Source organism: Pocillopora damicornis, chromosome 2 (genome assembly GCF_964200805.1).
Source record: "Pocillopora damicornis chromosome 2, jaPocDami1.2, whole genome shotgun sequence".
Lineage (NCBI taxonomy): Eukaryota > Metazoa > Cnidaria > Anthozoa > Scleractinia > Pocilloporidae > Pocillopora > Pocillopora damicornis.
This window is the reverse complement of record NC_142671.1, coordinates 611,163-621,765: the sequence shown is the minus strand read 5'-3', so window position 1 is coordinate 621,765 and position 10,603 is coordinate 611,163. Positions and strand designations below refer to the sequence as shown.

Sequence of the window (10,603 nt, the reverse complement as noted above, 5' to 3'; positions counted from 1 at the left end):
AATATACTGAGATGCTAAGCATGTGGCAGCTGTTATTTTCTGTGAATAGAACTCCCTAAAAGTCACTCCCTAAGTTTAGTACTTACTTCATGATGTCACATAGCCATGAAAGATTCCGGCATCGTTCCAAATTTAAAAACAAGGTGGGGATATTTCCCAAAAATCGACCCTGCAGGAATCGTCTACAGTAGTTTTCATCTTGCTCAAAACAAAAAAACTGTCTAGTCTGTAATAATGTCTGACGATGAAGACCAAGGAAGAGAGTACCTGATCAAGTTTCTAGCTCTAGGTGATTCTGGTGTTGGTAAAACAAGTCTTTTATATCAATACACGGATGGTCATTTTAACCCTCGATTTGTGCCCACGATAGGGATTGACTTTCGAGAAAAGCGAGTGGTATGTATAATTCACCTTCCTAAAGGCATAAAGATAAATTTTCGACTGATACCATTTTAGAAAAGGTTGAAATGAAGATTTGTATATTTCTTATATTTGCTCAATGTAAAAGTGATGTACTCCTCTTGTTTTCCCACTGATACGATTGATCATTCAATTTACGACGTCGCAAAAAAAGCGCTTTCTTTAATAAGCAATAACCGTATGCAATAATTTGGAGCTTGAGAAGGTAGCGATTCTTATAGTTCGAATCAAGAGTGGGGGTTGTATCAAAATGAGGTTAGCACAAGAATCGATTAAAATAAATTACTTTTCTCTAATACATTTTTGGACTACAAAAATATTTACACGTAATCGACTTTTCGATTTAAATTCATGAATTCCTTCTCATTAGCATTTGCATTTGAAGGCTTATATCAGTAGTATTCAAGGTTCTTTCGGATCCTTTTTTAACAAACAAATACAATAAACAGTAATTCATTAGTCGAAGATGACCAAATGTCAACATCTGGCAGGTACCTGTCTAGCGATCCTGACTTTAGTCGGGACCTCTCTATCAAGAGCTGATGGGCGGATGTTTCCTTATTTGAGTGCGCATTACTTATTGTGTAGTTGAAAGAACAAAGAGAGCCATACGTTTCCGCCATAGCCCTTCAATGATGGAGTATCAAGTTTCGGTCGCTTTAGGTGCAAGATTTATGCGCCAATCCCGGAACTCTTTATTCGAATGTGTCCTTTAAAGTTATCTCAACATTGCTTCAGTACAAGAAAGGTTAAGGCATTTCATCTTCTCTTGACTTGCGTAAATACAATTCATACAGGTGTGTATAATAAAGAGTCAAAAAATTTTGTACAGCCTGGAGAGAGTCCTAATCGAGCCCTGAGGAATGTTATTTAAAAGGTTAGAATTGCTCGTGATTGGGTTTCCGAAACTAAATCTCCAGCTGGTTTGTGCATGAATAGAATGAGAAAAGTGATGAAATTTCTAGTTCGGTCGTCGATTAGATCGCATACAGTTGGACAACGAGATCTCCATAGCTTAGTGGCACCCGGGTCGAACATCCAAGCTGTAATCTGAGGTTCGATTCCTCGTGGGTACCCAGATCTTTCTGTGTTCCAAGTTCCTGGCAAAATAAGTGGAACAATACCAGTTGATAAAGAGGACAACCCCTGTATCAAATTTTTCCAGTTATCCTAGGGGTCAGGGAGGGGATTTACCTTCGGTTAATGTTTTTTGGCGTGCAACAAGACACGCATCAATCCTAGTGACACAGGCCGTAGCTTAGAGCTCACTGAATACATGCAATTTATACCAACCCCATGCTGAACACTAGACAATCCTGGGACTCTGCCACCGTTGTCACTCTTTAAAGTTTAGTTTCATCTTACTATCGTGAACCGCAAAGCCTACAATAAGTGGCAAAATTAGTTGGTCGACAACCAGTCGCATAACAGAGTCGACATTCAGGCCCTGAACAGTAAACTTGTAATTTATCTCTATAAGTTAATTGAAAGCGTTCCTTCCCCCTCTAAAAAGAACTGTTGCCTGAACTTGGTGGGTATTTTTTCAATACCAGGCAACTTTAAAATGGCGAAGAGAGGGAGGGGAGGGGGGGGAGATAAATGAAAGTTCGAGGAAAAAAACTGAAAAGGTAGTGAAGCGTGTCAAGACTTTCGTCCCTGATTGTAAGTCAACAATCGTTTAACATTTAAACAATTAAAATCGCAAGTACAAGTACATCAGAGATATTCCATTCCGTGAATGCTTCATCAATATCTTTTACACTTACCCTACCTTTCTACAAGCGGTATCTTTTGAACCTGTGAAGTATTTTCCCATGCAATACCACTGCAACATAAATGACATAACAGCGAAAGTGTCATTCTACAGAAAAAAAATTTAAAACTCTCCTGTGAACAGTGGCGATAAGAAACTGCAGTTGTCTTTAATTTTCGCATGCTAGGATTTCACCAACTTTATTTTTATATAGCTTTTTCAAGTTGTACATTTATTTATTTTTGCCAATTACGAATAATGAGATCGAGCAAACCTTCTTTTGATATCAATCTTTGGGCAGCTCTTGAACCAGATTTATCCAACTATTCGTTAAATAAAGGGGGTAAGTTTCTAAAGAAACAGTGGTGCGGTGTCGGTGGGAGAGTATGACGGGGTACTTAAGTATTATCAACTGAGTTGATAACTAACCTGGTTGATATCGTAAATTGGCCACCGTAAAGAGTTTCAAAGTGAATGAAGATGGGCTAACGCTCGAAACGTCAGCTTTCAAACTCTATACGGTGGCCAATTCACGTTATCAACTCCGCTGAGAATGCTGAATGAGCCTGTTTTTCGTTGAAAAGTTTAAATTAAGTTCGGTGGTGTTGGTTCTTAATCATTCTTCTTCAGTTTAAGCGAATTTTCCATGGACAAAATCATAACTAATGTTGGTCCAGTATCGGCTTGGATGGAATACATTGTTAGACCTGTATCAGCGATAACTTAATCGTTATTTATGCATGTATCGAACGATCGACTAGTTTCTGGACGAATTTTGTGGCTTTTCACAAAATACGGTTCTTGATTTCAAAAATTAATTCTACACCACATATAGCGTCGGCAGGTAACCGGCAAATCTCTCCTATATCGGTCAGTTAATTAACTGGCTGTATTTATCTGAGAGATGGACTAAAAGTCCCTCACCCTACTCCACCCTAATATATAACTGCACGTACCTTGTTGCCGCCAAATTTCCACAACAACAACAAACCAAGAGTGACCAATCAGAGAGTGCAAGAGTTATCAACAGACCAATCAGATAAGCCGTTAGATAAATATCAGTTTTGTACGCAAAGTTTGAAGGAAAACTCCCGAACTAAACATGGCGGATACCGATTATGATTATCTGTTAAAGTTTTTGGCTCTCGGTGATTCAGGCGTCGGGAAAACTAGCCTTTTGTTTCAATACACGGATGGATCATTTAATCCTAAGTTTATATCCACTGTAGGGATAGACTTTCGCGAAAAGAGAGTGGTGAGTTACATAGTTTCAACGATTGATATTTAACTCGTGAACATTCATTGACATCCATCTAATAATATTATTCCTCTGCGTCGAGAATTTTTATTTTACATTAATATTTCAGGCTCAAGGGTGTATACTTTTTGCTTTTAGAAAATAATCACTAGTTTTTGGTGAAATTGTGATTTAACTCGTATTAAGTCCGCTGTTTTGGATAATACACAACGTGCCTTGGTCTTCTACCTCTGAGAAAACAACAAAACAATCTTTAAGTCGATGCTTAAATTCGAATCCAACCTTACACAACAACTGAGATAGCCTTTAATGATTGTCTTGTAGAAACTATGGAAAGTGAAAGTGCTTTTTTACGTCGATTTCTATGAGAAGTATGCATTTAAATTTCATCTGACTCGACGAGACTTAAGCGATCACTTGTAATCTCGATGTTCCATATCCATTTAACACTGTCTCCATATTTTATAAAGCTAACGCTCTGATCTAAGCTCGTATTTTCGATAACCTAGAAAATGTCAGAGTTCGAATTGAACCCAAAGCAGAGCAGTTCATAAGTTCATTGTGGGAGCAAGGACAAGTTTGATTGTCCCGAGAACATTTTTTGTGTACGATCGTTGTATTTTAAGATTCTCTATTTAATTCACTTATATACTTCGTTGTGAATCTCCCCTCTGAAAAGATAGAAACATGCAAAATTCCTAGTTTTTGCAATAATGTGGTTCCAAGGCATCAGTCTTTAGCCGTTAAAATGAAAAAACTGTCGGCGAGATCTCATCGTTTTTACATTTTTAATTGTGAAGCTCTTCTTTTTTGAATTTTAATAGCTTCATTGTCTGATTCATTTCAATTTCTAATCATTTCATTTAAATCTATACCTAGATCACACGAATAACTATCTAAATCACCACAAAATCTTTACTGATTCTATTTTATAAATTCTATAATTTTTTGTGGTTTCTCACTGAAGCAGTCTTCGGAACTGAAATTTTACTTCTAAGAAATTCTAAGAGTGTATAGATCTCTTTTCAATGTCACCTGGCTTCTGAGGGACTAAAAATGTGAATGGTGTGGCTGATCTTAATGTGTGTGTTTCTAAAATAACAAATGAAGTTACGGCTTCCTTAATTTATCCTCTGAGTAATTGATCAATGCTACATCAACTTTAGCCAAAGAATCGCAATGTGAAGTTTTGTGATGTTTTATACAGTTACTTTTAAGTTCATAACACCAGCTGCTCACCTTTTTAGATAATAATGCAAATGTATGATTTATAAATTTGAATATTACACAAATTTTGTTTGTCAGTATATCAAGGGAGGTAAATTGATTTCATTGTTGTATAATGTAGATTTGTCCAAGTTTTGAGACTCATTTTCTTCCCTGAAGGACCTAATTTTTTTTCTATATTTGTAGGTCTTGTGGACATATTTTCCAAAGAATATGGCTAATGTATTTGTGAAACAATCTATTCCAAACCTAGTTCAGACTTGTTCTTGATAGGATTTTTTTTGTTTGTACCTGTTCCTTGGCAAACAACAAGGCATTTATCACCTTGAGATGGAAGGTCTACACATTGAACAGCTGTTAGTTGCATTTAATTCGAGAAACAATTGTGCAAGAAGTTGGAAAAATTGCCTGAAGTAGCCAGTAACCAAGCTTTTAGGAAAACCACTTTTTCAACAAAATTTTCGGGAATACTTTTGCAAGTGATTTTTTGGTTTGTTTAGAAAAAGTGGTCTGAATAGCTGAAGCCCAATCATGTCATAAAAAGTCATTGACAAAAATTGTTGCCATGTATTTACAATTTTTTTTGACAATTTAACCTAGTGTTGTGTTGACTGAGATCAAAGAAAATCATCATAATTTTTCAGTCATAGAACACAGGAAAAACTATTAAACCTGACAAAATGTTTGTCACATTTAGATGTTACTAACAGTTACGTATCTCCTATTTGAGGTCATTTGAGAATACATTTAGATTTCTTTCAGATACATCATCCTTTGGGCGCAGATGGAGTCACCCGTTCAACAAGAGGTCAGAGGGTGCATCTTCAACTTTGGGATACTGCTGGACAGGAAAGGTACAGTGTATTTTCAAGTTGAACCAAGTTAACACAAGAGAAACACCAGAGCATTGTTCAGTGATAATCCTTTCTATCTTAAGTTCATTTTGGGTGAATCACACATTCCTTTGTCAGGGATTATATCTAGCTTTGTATATTGTGTTGCAACACTGGCTTACACAGTAATCTAATATATTCCTGTCCCCTTTCTTTTCCAGATTTAGGAGTTTAACTACAGCTTTCTTTCGAGATGCCATGGGATTTCTTCTAGTCTTTGACCTGACACATGAACAGTCATTCTTGAATATTAGGAACTGGTTAAGCCAATTACAAACCCATGCTTACTGTGAAAACCCTGATATAGGTATGTGTTTATAGTTTCAATTGAATTGCAAAAAATCTTGCTTCTGTGTTTTAGTGGACTGAATTAAAAAAAGGCCTATAGTGTGTCCTTAGAAAACAAGATGTGAAATTCCTTCTGTTTAGTCTAATTTAAGTTTATATCTCAGTAGTGTGTTACTGTCATGTCAATCATTTGGGTTAGCCTGGTTGTCATAGAATCAGAAAGCTGGGTAAATACTGCTAAGTTACATGCTCACTTAACTGTGTATCTCTATCGCATTATACAGTCAGAGAGTTTATTATGCATATATTTTGCTTCAATCAAGATCATCAATTGCTTGAACCTCCTGCTCTAATTCTTTTCAAGTGTCCAGAGAGGTCATGTGGACTAGACCAGTCTACAACCCAACCCAGTTCAACAAAACCAAGCCTGTCATTGTGTTAATGGCCAATTCCAGAGCAGCAGCAGCATGTGTTTTGTAAGTTAAGTGACTGTGTACTTTACTGTTTTGTTTTTCTTTCCTGTAGTTTTAATTGGTAATAAAGCAGACTTGGAGGACCAAAAACAAGTTGACGAAAATGAAGCCAGGACACTGGCAGAGAATCTGGGTCTGAAATACTTTGAGACTAGTGCATTTAATGGACAAAATGTGAGCAAATCAGTAGAGGCCTTGCTTGACCAGGTAAGAAAGTGCATCTTAAGGAGGCTTTGTAGGATTTTTTGATGGCATGAGATCTGGGTGCAAACATAGCATGAGCTTTAAAAGTGTTAACATATGAAATAATCTGAAAAGGTGTGTTAAAAACAGTTTAACACAATACAGTTTTTATGTGATGGAATCTAGGGTTCCAACAACCACACCCGCACCATTTATAGGCCTTCTATGCCTGAAAAAGAGGTCAAACAAAAAGAAAACATGGTGGGAAAGATTGCTAAAAGGTGACAGATTTGAAAGTCCTACGCATACACAGATACCAATATAGGTGAAGTCTGTCGAGTCATACATCACCATTACGGATTGTTATGTCACATTAACTGTTTGTTTTTAACACAATTTTTCTTTTTTCTTAACCTGTCGGTAACCTGTTGGTTAGCTGTCGGTAGACTGTCGGTAACCTGTCAGTCAACTGTCGGCCGACAGTTGACCGACAGTTGGCCAACAGGTTTTTTGGGGAGCTCTTCTTCACAATTACCCATTTTGTAATGTTTTGTGACAAATGAAATAGGGGCCTTTCAAGTAAGATTTATCACATTCCCTAAGATTTGCTGGACCACCTCCCTTCGTGGAACCTTAGCTTAATAACGAAAATCATTTTGATAACATTTACTACAGTAAATGATAGTCCAAACCTTGCTCGTTGCCTTTGATGGCTTTTAGTGACCTTGAAAAGCTAAAACATAAAAATTTGCTAGAAAAACAATATGGCAGTGTGTGTGCCAACATTTAGCAAAAACCATATGGAGCCTCCTTTAGGACACTCAGTCCCACAGAATAAGCCAAAATAAGTATCACCTGTTACTCTCGATATGCAATGGTAACCAGTCTTTAATTGAACTTTAGTGTATTGCAGCAACTTTTCTTTTATTTTAACTTTCCAGGTTATGGCAAGAATGGAAAATTGTGTGGACAAAGCCACATTACCTAATGGTGTTTTCAACAACAATCCCAACAGAGGTACAAAACTAAGAGAAGTTGATGAAGCAAATGATGAACCGCAAGCAGGTTGTTCATGCTGAACAAGGCAGATAACAATCATTATAATTATAACTTCTCAAATGTCTTTTTAGAGTGCATATGAAAATATTTTCTTTTGAAATAGTTATGTACTATCATAAAGGGAATCTCTGATCTTGAAGCAAATATCATAAAAAAAGTCTTTAAATGTATCAAACACAAGATATTTGGTACTTAAAATTATTCCTCTAACCTTGTTTATTTTTTTTGGCCTTCAAAACTGGCCTTCATAGCAACTCCAAACTTCCCATGTGTGCCGATTTTTTTAAGATGTGCAAGGCATTTTGGATTGATGACATGTAATGGATGCTCTGTTCTTTTTTTTTTTTTCTGGGGGGGGGGGGGGGGGTTCCTTGGGCTTTCCCTAGAAAAATATCTCATTGCGTAACTTTTGAGTGCAGTAATCGGGCCAAAACCAAGCAGGATCCCAAGCTTTGCTTTTTTAGCTTCCCAAATGACAACAGTTAATGATGTGTGATTTGGAACATTTCAAGGGCCATTCCTTCCATGAATCATATCTAATGGAAGTACAGATAGCTTTGTTCATTGGATCATGGCAGAGGCCCAGCAATCATTACATGTCATTAACCCAGAGTGCCTTGGGCACTCAACAAGATGGCAGACAAAGGAAGTTCAAACTTGCTGTAAAGGCAGAAAAAGAACTAACAAGGTTAGAGGAACAATTTTTAGTTCCAAATATTTTAAGTTTGATACATTTACCCTTTTTAGAAATATTTGCCTGAAGAGTGGAGGTTCCCTTTAAACATTTGAAAGAGGAAATGCAAGAAAACTTAATGATGATAATATCCATGACACCAAGAGAGTTGCATTTAATGTATAATTTTATGACTTTGTATATTACAGTCATTAATTTATTAGTACAGAACAATGTGTTTAACTTTTTGGGAGGACTGAAAGTGAGACATTCAGTGCCTGGAGACTGTGTTAGTGTGTGTAATTAATTTTGCTTAAATTTTTCTCTGGTTTGCTGTAAGTTTTTTATTTATATATAAAATTGTCAACTGTCACCCTTAAGAAGCCCAGGGCAACAGGTTTACTTTGCATAATTGCAACAAGTTAAACTGCCTCTATTGGGTATGGTATGACTGCAATTTAACTTGTAGTTTTAATTGCAAATTAATTATCTGAGTATCATGTAAATGAAAATATGTTTCATATGCACTTTTTTGAATTTAGTGATGAAATATGAACATCCAAGGTTTGTGATATAACCAGTATTTATAAAGTGGATAGCAATGCATAGCTAGCAAGTTTACCATAATTTTTATTGTATTTTGGCAGTTACAGAGTTTTTATTTGTGATAGCGGATTCAAACAAATTCTCCTGGTCTATGATTACGTCATTTATGGAAATGTTTGAGGGCTTCCTTAAATTGTGACATACAGATGATCATTGAGCCTTTTTGTTAGGTGTGATTATAATGGATGATCAAGATTGCATTGGAAAAAGTAGGTGGAGGGGGAGGGAGGAGGGTTGGAAGGACACCTCACATACAATGATTTACCATGATAAAAAAAATTTACAAAGTACAGTACAGCTGGCGCTCAAATGTTAGATGAAAGTCCCTTGAAAATTAATGCTCAATTCTCGATTCTTAACAGTTCTGAGTTTTGAGTGGAAACTGTCAACTTACTTTTGAGTGGTACTGTACATGTTCCTGTGAGAATAAACCAGGTAGCTTCATGTTTTACTTTTAATCTAGTTAGAGGTTTCCTCTAAAGATGAAGCAAATTAATTAACCATGACAGGTAAAAGTAGAAGAATACATGGTAGAGGACCTTATCTCTGCAGTTCATTGAAACAGAAGTTTTTTGTATATATGTCTACTACTACTCTGAAGTGGAAAACTTTAATGGCCGGCAACATTTTTTATTTCCATAGAGTTGTTTAGGGGCAATTCAGTCATTGTTCATGAACTGTCTTGCTCTCTCCCTGCAAACATCAAGAAGACTGGCTTTCCTAGTTGTGTGTCTATGTTTGTGACAGGTTTTTAATTTTTGTAGTTTGTTTCTGTAAGCTTTATTTTGTCCCACCTTGCAGAATTAGTCCTTAGGCTTGTCAGGTATTATTTCAGTCTGGTGGCTGACAATCATAAGGAACTCGTATTATTATGCCTCTCCATATACAAAATTGCGATAACATCATTTTATTCATTTGTGATATTTAACCATTAGACAGTGCAAGTATTTATAATGCAGTCCCTTGAGATCGTGATGGAAACTCTTGAAATTGTGAATGGAACCAAATAATTATTATGATGAATAAACAAACATTTTCTGTTGATAAACAGCCAGTATACATATTGCTTTATTTTAAGGGGGAAATACTTCTTGAGTTACCACTTACATTTCATACATATTTACCATATTTCTGCATTAAATATTTCTTTGCTGATATTTCTATCTTATTAGAAGGTAGCTTTTTACAATGCAATTAAAAAGTTTTAAAAATGCTTCAACTTCATCAAACATGCAAGTTTCAGGGGATCTTTTAGGAATACAATTGGGGTTGGTGAGGTTACAGTACTTTTTCAAAATGAAGGTGGAAAGCATCAAATATATCTTTTATCTCACTTTTCCCTCTAACATCCCAGAGTTCTGTCCTTGTGGTGTAGCCCTGTGTACAGGAAACCATTACCTTGGCACCTCACTCTCTCTTGAGACAGTATATTACACCTATCCTTAGTTAATGGAAAGGGGGTGATCTGATGATAGGAGGACCATATAAAATTAAAGGAGTGGACTGAGATTGCAACTTCTTTTATTGTAAAATTAATAATGAAAGATGAGCACAATTCCTTACCAAGCACTGTGATATTTCTTTTCGGTCTACCTGCCTGGTTTTGAAGATAAATTCTTCCTCATTCCAAGTGGGGGTAGGGAGAAGTGATTGAGGGTCTACCGAAGGAATTCTTGATAGGTATGTACCACCTGTCTTGTCAAGTCCTAACCTTACTTCAGGCTAAAACAAGCTTCTTTCCATCACCCATTTTCAATAAGCAATAATATT

General features: G+C 36.3%; 1 protein-coding gene across 2 annotated transcripts; it reads left to right on the top strand.

Moving 5' to 3' along the window:
• Positions 1-127: 127 nt before the first annotated feature.
• LOC113679846 (ras-related protein Rab-27A) lies at positions 128-9,881 on the top strand. Of its 2 annotated transcripts, none has more exons than XM_089194936.1 (5): positions 128-396; positions 5,421-5,512; positions 5,713-5,858; positions 6,365-6,519; positions 7,437-9,881. In XM_089194936.1, exons 1-5 carry the CDS (start codon positions 235-237, stop codon positions 7,572-7,574), a joined length of 693 nt encoding a protein of 230 aa, XP_089051062.1. In that variant the 5' UTR covers positions 128-234; the 3' UTR covers positions 7,575-9,881. The 2 variants fall into 2 exon arrangements, with proteins under 2 accessions (XP_089051062.1, XP_027052621.1); XM_027196820.2 differs by lacking the exon at positions 128-396 and adding an exon at positions 3,240-3,428.
• Positions 9,882-10,603: the final 722 nt, after the last annotated feature.

Bases quoted from the DNA above. Each gene is read 5' to 3' on its own strand.
- LOC113679846 (XM_089194936.1), top strand. From the start codon at position 235: ATGTCTGACGATGAAGACCAAGGAAGAGAGTACCTGATCAAGTTTCTA. The intron at 5,859-6,364 runs GTATGTGTTTAT...TCTTTCCTGTAG, and splicing joins CTGTGAAAACCCTGATATAG to TTTTAATTGGTAATAAAGCA. The intron at 6,520-7,436 runs GTAAGAAAGTGC...TTAACTTTCCAG, and splicing joins TAGAGGCCTTGCTTGACCAG to GTTATGGCAAGAATGGAAAA.